The sequence below is a fragment of the Spermophilus citellus genome (assembly GCF_964194105.1).
Source record: "Spermophilus citellus genome assembly, chromosome: 19".
Lineage (NCBI taxonomy): Eukaryota > Metazoa > Chordata > Mammalia > Rodentia > Sciuridae > Spermophilus > Spermophilus citellus.
Genome location: NC_138201.1, coordinates 21,210,192 through 21,223,001, shown reverse-complemented (window position 1 = coordinate 21,223,001; position 12,810 = coordinate 21,210,192). Strand labels below are relative to the sequence as shown.

Sequence of the window (12,810 nt, the reverse complement as noted above, 5' to 3'; positions counted from 1 at the left end):
CTAAGCTGTCTGTGGCAATAGGGTGCACACGCAGGTGTGACTTCCCATTCCTGGGGGTGGACCTGCTGTGGGGTGTCCCTGGTCGTGCATTCCTCTGTGACATGGGAAGTGACGTCCCTTCGTCCCCATCTCTCCTCTGTCCATGTTAGAGAAATGGAAAGAGCCTCCCCCTTCCTCTGACCTTGCTTTGCAGAGACTTCTTCTGGGTGGCTGGATCCTCTGGGGTGACGTCCTCGTCCCTTTCAGTGAATGTCCCTGTGAACATTTCCTCTTACTGCCCCACGCTGTGGGTCTCTAGGGAGGGCGCCCCACAGGGTAGCACCCTGACACTGGGCCTCACTGAGCCTCGTATCCTCATCTGTGAAATGGGCTTGTGCGGTGCCCCAGGGCCTGAGGGTTCCCGCCCCTGCGACCCCCAGCCTCGGTCATTGTCACTGCTGTGGCGGCGTCACTGGGGACATTTTGTCTGTCGATCTCCTTTTTAATACGTCGGGGGTTTTCTGAAGACAGATTCTCAGCAGGCAGATTGTTCTGATTTTGACAAAGAAAATAACCACAGTCATTTAAAAGTTGCCGGAGAATGCCTGCCACAGAGTCCCCAAAGTGTCACGTCGTCTTGTACTTCTGTCCGCAGGCCGCCCCTGTGGTGTCTGTCCCTGTAATTTAATACACGGAAAATGGCCTCTCTGTTTCTATTTTTTTATTTTTATTTTTTTGGTCCTGGAGATTGAACCCAGGGGCGCTCACCCCTGAGCCCCGTCCCCAGCCCTTTTTCTATTTTCTTTAGAGACAGGGTCTCGCTGAGTGGCTCAGGGCCTCACTAAATGGCTGAGGCTGGCCTCTACCTGGCAATCCTCCTGCCTCAGCCTCCCCAGCGCTGGGATGACAGGCATGCACCACTGCACGTGGCTTTTATTTGTATTTCTTTGGTAACGAGTCCAGGACCGTTTGGCCATGTCCATGTTTCCTTAGCGACATTCAGGACAGGTCAGGGCCTGGCCTCTGACTGCCCAGAGTTCCCCCGACCCACAGATCCCCACAGGACAAACGCGTCCCCCCAGAGCCCACTCGAGCCTGAAGCCTCCCTCCCCATCAGGGGTCCTCAGCTGCTGGCCAGATTTCCCCCCGACCCCTGTCCCCAGCCAACGTCACAGGGAGGTCCAAGGTGGACTTGGGGAGGGTCACTGTGGATCCACCCCCGGGTCACTCCCAGGACCGTGTCCCCACAGCTGGCCCCAGCTCCCACGGGGACCCTGCAGAAGAACTCGGTGAGGGGTGAAAGGTGACATTTCCAAAATCCCTCCAAAAAGCCAAACAAACCCCGTCCGTCCCAGGCGTCCTGCCCACCCGCTGGCCCTGGGTGGGGCTGGCCCTGGGGTCTGTGGGGACGGCAGCTCTGAAACCCGATCCAGCAGCCACCCCGCCCCCAGAGCAGGACCAGCCTCTCCCAGAGGCCACCCTGGGGGAGGAGTCCCTGAGCCCAGACAGAGCACTTTGGGGTGTCCTGTCCCCCCACCAGGGACCAGCCTCCTCCCGGGCCATCGAAGCTTTTCAAAGCGATTGTAAAAATTATACAAAGCCCATCGAAGGCCCAGTTAGAACAATGTTTAGACGTGGTACTCGCAAGGGGGACAATGACACTGTAAATAACTCAGATGAGGAAGATAGACCCGAAAAAATCACATAATTAAAGCAATTTTACGAGACAGAGCGTTCACCAAGATGGATGGAGTAAGACAATGCGTCAGGAATATCTGCCGTCAGCATCAGCACAGCACCCAGGACGGGAACCATCTGCCAGCGGCCTCACCCTGGGCAGGGCCTGCACTAGCCCCTGAGAAACGCGGCCACCGTGGCTTCAGGGTCCCCAGAGAGAGGCTGTCTGATGCGTGCCTGTCCTATCAGCAGCTCAGGAGGCTGAGGCAGGAGGATCGCAAGATAGAGGCCAGCCTCAGCCACTTAGCGAGGCCCTGAGCCACTCAGCGAGACCCTGTCTCTCAATAAAATAGAGAAAGTGCTCCAGCCCTGACTGGGACTCCCACGGCGGTGGGGTCGGTGCCACAGAGCACGTGCTTCCAGGCACCCGAGTGTGACAGGCAGGGGACAGGGTGGCAAGACAAGATGGCTCCTGGGCCTGTGGGAGTACGGAACCCTCCTGGCAGGCAGTGTCCACCCAGAGATGGAGTGCGATTCAGAACTCACCCACAGGACAGGGAGGGCGTTAGGGGCAGGCGTCTGTGCAAAGGCCCTGGGGTAGGAAAGGAATGGAGTGGAAAGGCAAAGACGGCCTGTGGCTGGGCTCAGGTCGTGGGGGACGTCACGGGCTTAGTGGGCCCTGTTGGGAGAGGCCTGGAGGACTCTGTCCACCACCTCAGGACACGACCAAGCACAGAAGACAGGCCTGGGCCTGCCGCTCCCTCAGCCACTTCCTGGGCCGCCCGGGCAGGCCTCGCCCCTGAGGCCGCCTCTTTCTCTCTAAAATGGAGATTGTTGTTTTATTATTTTTATTTTTTTGGTACCAGGGATTGAACCCAGGGACCCTCGACCCCTGAGCCCCCTCCCCAGCCCAGTTTTGCATTTTATTTAGGGACAGGGTCTCCCTGAGTGGCTCGGGACCTTGCTTTGGCTGAGGCTGGCCTCCACCCTGCGATCCTCCTGCCTCAGCCTCCCCAGCCCCTGGGAGGACAGGCGTGGGCCACTGTGCCCACCAACTGGGGATCCTCACCCGGAGCTGAGCAAAGCCCTGGTCATCTTTGGCTTCCCCCCAAACCCTCCCAGGCTGCCCGGTAAAGAACCCCGACAGGACAGCCAGCCTGTGACCCTGGGCCCTGGCAGAGGGGGAGGCCACGCAGAGCTGAGGCCCCAAGGTCACCTGGGCAGGGGCCCTCCCTGTGGCCGGCCTGCGTGTCCACCTGTGTGTGGACGTGGGTGCGCCTGCGCCTGGGCTGCCCGCTCCCCCGGGGTAGGAGGGAGGTGACCGAGCGGCCAGCTTCCTGAGGGGTGACCGTAAAACCTTCATAAAACTTTTATGGGACTTGCCACCCTTCCAGATAAATATTTTTCGATTTTATGGGCTTGTTTGAGGGCCCAGAGCCTCATCCTGGCTTTGTAGCTGCCCTGAAAAAAAATATTAAATATTGTTTTGGCCAAAGGCGCCCCCGCTCCCCGCCCCCCAGCCCCCCAGCCCCCCAGGCCCGGCCCATAAATCCTGGTCACTCTCTCAACTCCTGCCCTCTCCCTGGGTCCAGCCGCAGGAGGAGCCTGTGCAGGGAGGAGGGAGAGGGAGGGACCCAGCCTTCTCCCCGCAGAGGGCCTGCCCAGGGTCAGTGGGAGAAGGAGCAGAGGGGCCCACAGGGGGACAGTCCCTCCTGCCTGCCTGAGAGGCCAGGCTGCCCAGGCCAGGAGGAGGTCTGCACAAGGCCCCCTGGACTCCCCAGAGGCCCTGAGGGAAGCCACGCCCCCACCCTCCTGCCATCTCCTGCTTCTGAAGCCTGCGTTTCCAGTTAGCCTGGATTCCCCAGGTCCCCTGACCACCCGGGGGTCACTCTGTGCCTCTTCTCCCTGACCCTTAGTGTGCCTTGGAACTTTGTGCTTTAAGCCGGGTGCAGTGGCGCCCGCCTGTCATCCTGGCAGTTTGGGAGGCTGAGGCAGGAGGATCGCAAGGTGGAGGCCAGCCTCTGCCACTTAGCAAAGCCCTGAGCAGCTCAGCGAGACCCTGTCTCTAAATAAAATAGAAAAAGGGGCTGGGGACGGGGCTCAGGGGTCAGCACCCCTGGGTTCAATCCCTAGAGGTACCTTGGCCCGGCAAGGTTGCCTCCAATCTCAGTGGCTAAGGAGGCTGAGGCAGGAGGATCGCAAGGTGGAGGCCAGCCTCTGCCACTTAGCAAAGCCCTGAGCAGCTCAGCGAGACCCTGTCTCTAAATAAAATGTTAAAAAGGGCTGGGGACGGGGCTCAGGGGTCAGCACCCCAGGTTTAATCCCCAGTTTAAAATAACCAAACCCCACGCCCTGCTCTGGGGCAGCTCTGGCTACAGTGAGCAGGACTTCCCAGGGCCACTCTGTGCCTGTGATGTCACGCATGCGTCTCCCGGTGTTGGCCCAGGCTGCCACGTCCCCACCCAGTCACACACCACAGGCTGGCTGCCCTCCAGGAACGGACCGGCCTGGCCAGGCCTCCCTGCCCTATGAGTGTCCCCTTGCCTGGGACACTCTGTTGAGCCATGTGGCCCCCCCAGTCTCCCACACCACACGGGGAGAGGCCACTCTGCCAGCTCTGTCCCTGAGCCCTTTCCGGAAACCTGGTTCAGAAGACGGGGGTGGACGGGCGGCCATCTTACTGTCCTGAGTAAAGGCGGACGGTCCCAGCTGCTGGTCTCCTGGGGGTCCTCAGGGCCACCTGGCAACTTTTTTAATTGGGCTGGGGATGGGAGCCAGGGCCACTGCCCCACGGAGCCCCGTCCCCAGCCCTTTTCATTTTATATTCTGAGACGGGGCCTCGCTAAGTTGCTGAGGCTGGCCTCTACCTGGCGATCCTCCTGCCTCAGCCTCCCAAGGAGCGGGTGTTGTCAGCATGTAGCAGCCTGCCCCGCCCGTCCGCAGGGGACCCAGGCCCAGAGCCCGGGTCTCTCTCGGTGTCCCTGGGAGGGATTGGCCCTGGGTCCTTGGAACAGCCCCCAACCGCCCCAACCTCACGCTGCTGGGTGGGGTTGGTGGCCTGGCCACCAAGCCCCAGTTTATGAACATGGCCTAGTGACGGAATAGGGGAGGCTGTGGTGGGGACTGGGTGGCTCTGGGGGGGACGGAGGGTCTGGTTTGCATTGGACACAGTGGCTTCACGCCGCGCCCTGCTGGGGAGCCACCACGCGGGGGTGGCCTTGGCCTGACCCCAGGGCTCGTCCCTCTGGGCTGCGGTGGCCGATGGGGCTGCTCCTCCCTGGGGCCGGGAGAGGTGACCACACCGCCCTGTGTGCCATGGGCTGGCCCTCGTGACCTGGAGTGTCCCCGTCCCTGGGGGTGGCCCGCTCAGGGACAAGCCACACCTCGCCGTGGGCCGGCAGAGCAGGGGCCACCCGCACAGGGCGCCTGCAGCCCTCTTGACCTGGCCACCTGACGCTGCCCCAGGGCGTCTCTGGTCCCTGTGGTGACCCCTGCAGGCGCCCTGAGCCCAGGGTCCCCTGGGAGGACCCTCAGCCCCTCAGACAGCCACCCCTGTGACCTGAGCCCCCAGGCCACCAGAGAGGGCAGGGGACCGGCACCTGGAGCCCTCCAGACCCCAGGCCAGGGCCTCGGGTTGTCGTGGGACTGGCCTTGGGCACCGGGGACAGAGGTGGCCCAGCCACAGGCCCCGCACACTGTCCCCAGGGACTGTCCCCATCATTCAGGTGACATTTAAACAACCCACGTGGGCACTTGAAGAGCTCATTTATGATCAAATAATATTCTAAGTAGAAATAGGGTCCTTCACATGTCAACATGTTTGATCAATCAATATCATTGATCGGACGTGGCCCTGATGCGGAGCCCTGTCCCGTGCCTGGGGGTCACTGGGTCTGTCCCCACGGCACCCAGGGGAGCAGACAGGACCGACGTTGGGCGCTCTCACGTAGCTAAACAGGGAATAATAAATAAATAATTCATTAATAAATAATAAATCATTTATCTTAACTATTATTTAAATGCATTAATAATATAGTAATGCCCCACGTGATCAATGACGTTATGAATATATTGATTATAGAATCAAATGCATTTAGATCAGAGCTACCTTGAATACATGATTAATAAAAATCATTATTAATGACAATGATTATTATTAATAGAGATTAATGGTCGTCAATATATCATTAATATGTGACACCTCATTAAATGTGTGGGGTGATGTGATCACATCATCCGATCAGGTTCCACTATGGATAATCGTATTATTCTCTAATCTCTGGTTAAACTCATTCACTATCTAGTTGTTCAGTTTATTCGATGACCTTGATTCTTCTAAATAATAAAACATGATTTATCAGGGTGATTTAGTATATTTAACCTGTGATTAAATGATCAGAGATCAATAGTCAGCCTTTGGCCTGCGAATAGCCCCCAGCCACGCCCAGGTGCTGGGGTCCTCCAGGACCTGCCGCTCCTTTTCGGCTGGACTCTGAGGGCCTGGGAGCCACGCGGAGCCTGGAGTCCAGGGGGCCTAACCCACCCAGGTGCCCCTCGCTGGCTGCCCTGGACGCGTGGCGTGTCCAGTGGGGCGTCCTTCGGATGAGGAGCTCCACGCGTCGGGCCCCACACCCGGCCACTCTGCCCGGCGCCAGGCCAGACCCACCCCTTCCCACCCTGGCACCTCAGCCCCCCACCAAGGGCCTGCAGCGGCCTCCCCAGTACCCGGGGGAGCTACAGAACTCAGTGCCCACCCTCCGTAGGTCCTTCAGGGCCACATGTCCCCTGTGACACAGCCGGCCTGTGTCAGCAGGCAGCAGGACGTGGTCACTGGAGTCACCTCCTCTCCCCGGCCTGGTGCTGGGAACTGGACACCCGCTGGGCCACGTGGGCTGGGGTCAGGGTGGACAGCCACCAGGCAGACAGGACCTCTGCAGCTTCAGCCGGGCGCCATGGCTGGGGAGGCTGAGGCAGGAGGATCGAAAGGTGGAGGCCAGCCTCAGCAACATTGAGGCCCTGAGCGACTCAGTGAGACCCTGTCTCTCAATAAAACCCAAAACAGGGCTGGGGACGGGGCTCTGGGGTTGAGGGCCCCTGAGTTCAATCCCCAACACCCAAAAAAAAAAATGTGCCGCTTTCAGGAAGGCGCGTGGGGACCAGCCAAGTGCCACCCTGCGTTCCCCATCGGCCTGCCCCGGTCACCGCTTCTCCCTGTGCGCGGGAAGAGGCCCGACGCAGTAATCAGGAGGCCACACATGGGCCCTGGGAAATGACAGCTCCGAGCTTTTGTTCAGCCACATTATTCTGGATGGTTCTTTTTTCTTCCCAACTCATGAAAGTGACATTTTTCATATGTGGAATCTCCTTCTCTCTTTTATTGTCACTAAGCCCTGCCTTTTCAACCGCGCTCTGCGCCTCGGCTCTAGGTATTTTAATTGAAGATTAACTGCTGCTAAAGAGGGGACGCGCCTGGGGAGGGAGCGGCGGGGACATTAAGATTCGGCTCCCTGGGGAGGGGGACAGTGCTGTCTCTCTCGTGAGGCCACAAGACAGCCCTCCCCTGCCCGCTCCCCGGGGCTGCCTCTGGTCCCAGCTTTGGTTTCCAGGGCAGGGGACAGGGCAGGCCCCAGGAGCAGGGGACAGCGCTGGGGTCCGTGGCTTGTCCTCCACAGGACGTTCTGTGTGGCCTCGGCCTTGGGACTGGGGCCAGAGCAGCCCCTGGACACACAGAGGGGTGTGGCTGGTACCTGACCTTGTGCTCAGGGCCCTGGGCAGCACCAGGCCAGTGGTCCCCACTTCTATCAACAGGACAGGGCCACAGGTGGTTGCTCAGGGCCTGGCTGAGTGGCTGAGTCTGGCCTCCACCTTGCGATCCTCCTGCCTCGGCCTCCCCAGCTGCTGGGAGGAGAGGCGTGCGCCATGGCGCCCGGCTGGGTGTGGGCATTTAAAACACCTGTGTGTGCCAGGCCCGCCCCCTGCACACCTGCCACTCCGTCACCAGAATGGCTGCTCTTGTGACCCCCAGAGCCCCCCACGGGGACTGAGCGAAAAACCAGAACCCAGAGCCGGGTCACCTGGCCGTGTCCCTGGGCCTGGTGACCCTTCTCCAGCTGTGGACGTGAAGGCCCTCTCCGCCGGCACCCCCAGCACCCTACCTGCACGGGGCCACCTCTAGGACAGTCCCCGGGCCTGGTCACATTCCTGTAGCAATGACCTAAGGCTGGCCAGACGGCCCCTGGCCCCAGGAGGGTCCTCATTCCAGAGGCGTGTGTCTGTCCGTCTGTCCGTCTGTCTGCATGAGCCCTGGCACGTCAGCGGCCGACCTGAGCTCACCATCGTGCAGGTAGGAAGGTGGCCTTCAAGGCCATTGGGCGAGGACAGCCACCATCCCCTCCCTCCGAGGAGCAGCCGGGGCGGCCCCCCCCCCCACCACCTGTGTGACAGTGGCGTGGCAGCTGTGTGGGGACAGGCCTGAGCAGGCGAGGCGCTGCCGTGTACACACAGGTCTTCTAGATGCCCACACCCAGCCGGGGACCAGGGCACACGCCTGTCCCCCCAGTGGCTCGGGAGGCTGAGGCAGGAGGACTGTGATTTGGAGGCCAGCCTCAGCCACTGAGCAGTCTGTCCGAGTCTCTGGTCCTCCGTTTTCCCCCCTGCCCGACGGCGGGGTCCCCTGCCTTCCTGACATAAACAGAGGCACAGAGTGACCTGCTGCTCCTTCCTGGGGAGGCTGCACCAGGCCCTGGGGACACGTCACCCACTGTCTCTGTGCCTCTGCACCCGCAGATCCCCTGTCTGTGCTCACACGTCCCCGGGGCCCACCTCACAGCCACCGGGAGCCAGGATCAGTCAACTCCCGGAGGCACAGGGCAGTGGTGCCTCGGGGACCTTGGCGCTCCGACCCACTTGTCCTTGCTGTGTGTCCCTGGGCAAGTTCCTGAGCGTCTCTGTGCCTGGTTCCTGGTGTATGGATGGTGATCCCTGCCCCCGCCAGGGGTGGCTGTGGGACCAAAGTGCTGCTGGCCACGGGCACTCAGGGTGGCTCCCGGTGCCCAGTCAGGACGTGGTGAGCGTCCACTCTCACGGCCACCAGGTTCCTCGTGTGACCCCGGGGGCCGTGGGGTGGGGTCCGTCTGTCTGTTCATCTGTCTGTCCGTGCACCTATGCCTGCCGGCTGGTTGGGCTCCCACCAGACACAGGGTGACGTCCCGGGGATGAGCATGCTGGGAGCGTCAGGTGGGTGTGACGCCATTCCAGGCGGGTGACAGTGTGAAACTGACCTTTGATTGTGTTCAGTTGATCAGAGCCCTGGCCAGCGGCCACCAGCTGCCCCTCCCAGAGGCTAGTCACAGAAGGACTCAAAATTGAGGGCCCCGTCGCCGGGCACGGTGACACTCGCCTGGCATCCCAGCAACTGGGGAGGCTGAGGCAGGAGGATCATGAGTTCAAATGCAGCCTCAGCCAAATCGAGGCCCATGAGCCACTCAGGGAGACCCTGTCTCTAAATAAAATCCAAAATAGGGCTGGGGACGGGGCTCAGGGGTCAAGGGCCCCCTAGCTCAATCCCTGGTACCCCCCAAAAATTTTTAGGGCGCAGATGTCCTCCTTGGAGGCCGCCCTGGCTTCTGCAAATGGAGCCCAGGTTCTGCAGACTGGCCCCTTCCTGCCCGGCCCAGAATGCTTTTCTTTTTGCCTTAAAAAAATAACAATCCTTTCCTCTCCGCACCCCCGTTCTCCTCCCCACGCGCCCCCCAATCTCCAAAGCCCCGCGTCCCCATTTCGGTTTCCGTGGGGCGGGAAGGATTCAGCAAAGGGCCTTTTGTGTTTTTGAAGACTCCTCCATTGTGCTAAGAGGCTTAATAGAAATTAAAGGGGGATTTAAACAACATTAAGACATCAAAATGGGGGTGCGGGCGCCCCAGCCTCCGCTTCCTCCCAATCAAAGGGGTGCGTGGGCCGCCCGCCGCCGGCTCCCTGATTTCCTTTGTCTTGGGGACAGTGTCGCCCAGGTCTGATAAGGCCTGATCACCTTATCTTGTCACAGCAAACTGCATCTTTGTTTACACACGGGGTCCCTCGCCGCAAAGGAGGGGAGGAATCTTGGGGGGCCACCCACACCCAGCCAGAGAGGCAGGGACGAGGACGTTAAAGACGGTGGCTCCCAAAGGCGACCTCAGGAGACTTCAGCCTGACCCAGGGGCTGGGACGGTCCAGACCTGCTGTGGCTCCTCCCAGAGGGGTTCAGAAGCACCCCGAAGGACCTGGCTGGCTCCAGGGGACCTGCTAAGCACCACCCTCCTCGCCTCTCGGTCCCCCAGCTGGAAGCCAAGCGCGGTGACGCTCATCTGTCATCCCAGGGGCTCGGGAGGCTGAGGCAGGAGGATCGCCAGGTGGAGGCCAGCCTCAGCCACTTAGCAAGGCCGTGAGCGACTCAGCGAGACCCTGTCTCTCAATAAAATGCAAAATAGGGCTGGGGACGGGGCTCAGGGGTCGAGTGTCCCCAGGTTCAATTCCTGGGACCAAAAAAGAAAAGTGTGGCAGCCCAGCTGCTGGGTCAGGAGCCAGGCCGGTGTCCCCGAGCCTCTGCCCTGTGCCTGTCCTCGACGCCCAGCCTCACACACTGCTGTAGGGCCGTGGGCCAGTCCCTGCCCAGGATGCTCCCCAGCTGGTCACCTGCGAGACCAGGCTGTCCACGGCAGCCTCTAGGTTGGGACACGCAGCCTCTAGTGGCCCTGTGTAGGGCCACTCGTGCCTGGCCGACTGTCCCCAGGTTCCTCCTGTCCTGCTCGGCCACATTCTGGTCCCTTGTAGCTGTGCAGCCTGGGCCCAGCCACCAGCCCTGCAGGCACATGACCCCTATCGGCCACTGAGGCTGCCCCAGCTCTCTGTCCCTGTCACCACGGCTGTGACGGCACAGGAAGTGCACCACAGCCCTGTCCCTGTGGGGCCACCGAGGGGGCCGGTGACCCCCAGCTGCTCACCAGGGTCCGGTTCCCACTGGGAGGTGCCAGCCGCCCCCCGGCTGTCCCCAACATGAAAGCGGGGACGCCAGACAATTTGCTGGCCTTTGGTGGCCGTGGCGGGTGGCACCCGAGGCCAGGGCTTGGGAACCAGTGGCGTCCCCTCATTGTCCTGCCCCAGCCAGGACCCCGCGGGCCGTTGTGTCCAGCTGGTCACCGGGAGAAAAGGCCACCGGCCCTGGGAGAGTGTCCCCAAGGGAAGTCACAGGAAGCAGTGTCACCCCGGGTCATGCAGCCCGTCCCCACCCCTGCATCCTGGGCCTGAGGGGGACGGGAGTGGGCAGGGGCGCCAGGTGACGGGCACCTTCGGGGCCAGGGGTGACCTGCTCCTCACACAGGGTCCCGTTTCTGGGGGCAGGGGGACGGTCACTGCTGTCCCCCTGTCACCTGGGAAGGCTGGGGACCCGGGGCTGCTGTGGGGGACTCTGGGTGCCTGACGTGAGGAGAGTGGCCCACTGTGGGCCGCTGGCCTCTTGGGGCGGCGCAGGGCAGGTCCCCGAGTCCCCGAGTCAGAGCCTGTCCCTCCTGTGCAGGGCGGGGGGTGGCACCAGGCCCGAGGACGCGGTCCCCGGAGCCAGGAGGTCTACAGGGGGGACAGGCGCGTCCCTGTGGGGCTCCGGTCACCTGGGCGCATTCCTGTCCCTCCACCTGGCACCAGGACACCGGGCCACCGGTCACTGCTCTGAGATGGCAGGACGCGCTTTCCTGGGCCCCGTGACGCGGTGGCCTGGGAGCAGACCCCGGGACACTGGGGTGTGTGACAGTGACCCCAGGGACTGCGCTGTGGCCTGGGGAGCCGCCTTGTTCCTTAGCCGAGTGACAGCAGGGGGGTGAGGTCCCCGTCGGGTCACAGCAGCCACCAGCCAGGCCAGAGCCGGGGCCCGCGGTGGGCTCCCCCCATGGGGCCCTGGTGTGGTCCCTCGGGGACCTGAGGGACCAGGAGGGGACCTGGGTGCACACAGGGCACGGCTCCAGGTGGGCCAGGCCGAGTGGCTCCCGGGGACCAAGGCCACTCAGCGCGTCCGGCCGTCAGGGACACGGCCACTCTTGTCACCCACGGGTGGTGGCCACTTGGTGGGTGCCAGGCCTCTGTGAGGGGGGACACTGGGCCCAGGCCAGTCCAGGGTCCGGCCACCTCCGGGGCCAGCTCCTGTGGGCCGGGGGGATGTGTCACCAACCTGGGTCACAGAGGGCTGCCGATGCCACCCGGGTACGCAGGACAGTGCCCACCCCCCAGGGCACCCCAGGTTTCCAGGGGACCGTGCTCTGGCCTCCGCCGTGTCCTCCACCTCTTCCCCTCCATCCCTCCCGGGGCCTCTGGTGGCCTCTGGTGGCACCGAGAGCCTGGCCCTGCCCGGGGGACGCGGGGTGCAGCCGGCCAGGGAAGGGGACTTCTGGGGGTGGCGGTGACCAGCCTTTTCTGTGCTTGCAGGTGGCCTGAGCCCCGAGGCCAAGAGGATCCTGACGCCTGCCCTCAAGAAGAGGGGACGCGGGGGACCAGGGGAGGCCGCCCGCCAGGAGGAGGGCCCCGAGCGGCCCGAGCCCCCGCCACACGTGACCCTCAGCCTGTCCTTCAAGCGCTACGTCTTCGACACCCAGAAACGCATGGTCCAGGCCCCCTGAGGGACCCGGTGACCCGCAGGCCCCTCCGCTGGCCAGGCCACCGTGTGCCAAACCAGACGTGCCTCCGCCTCCCGGGCTGCCCCCGACCCCACGGGGCTGCGGCACAGGGACAGGACCAGGGCTGGGACAGCGGCCACCCCCGCCTAGGAAAGGGCTGTGGCCAGAGCTGGCACCTGCCCGGTGGCCCAGCCCCTGCCCAGGTGGACGGCACTTGGAAGCTGTGAATAAACACCGCATGGCCCCAGCCCAGCTGCTGGTCTGTCTGTCTGTCTGTCTGTCTGTCTCAGTCTGTGTGATCTCAAGGAGTGTCCCCACCCCTCCCGGCTCTGTTCCAAGGGGACTTTCAAGAATCTCTAGGAGGCCGGGCCCCGTGGCTCGGGAGGCTGAGGCAGGAGGATGGCAAGGTGGAGGCCAGCCTCAGCCACTCAGGGCCTCGTCTAAAAGGTCGGAGACTCAGCCAAGGGTGGCCTGTGGGACCAACTGGGGGGGCACAAAGCCTCCCGAGATGTCC

At 62.5% G+C, this 12,810-nt stretch overlaps 1 protein-coding gene and 1 long non-coding RNA gene across 3 annotated transcripts in view; both read left to right on the top strand.

The window, feature by feature from the left end:
• The window catches only part of EEFSEC (eukaryotic elongation factor, selenocysteine-tRNA specific), a 116,671-nt gene extending 104,297 nt beyond the window's left edge, over nt 1-12,374 (top strand). Inside the window, exon 7 of one of the 2 annotated variants that reach the window (XM_081276099.1) lies at nt 12,109-12,374. In XM_081276099.1, the coding sequence (XP_081132225.1) occupies nt 12,109-12,299 (191 nt within the window). In that variant the 3' untranslated portion in view covers nt 12,300-12,374. The remainder of the gene's footprint in view (nt 1-12,108) is intronic. The other variant, XM_081276100.1, reaches the window with a different exon arrangement.
• LOC308638508 lies at nt 7,395-8,685 on the top strand. The gene is made up of 3 exons (XR_014019859.1): nt 7,395-7,934; nt 7,985-8,093; nt 8,195-8,685. It is a non-coding gene; the product is annotated as an uncharacterized lncRNA (long non-coding RNA).
• Nucleotides 12,375-12,810: the final 436 nt, after the last annotated feature.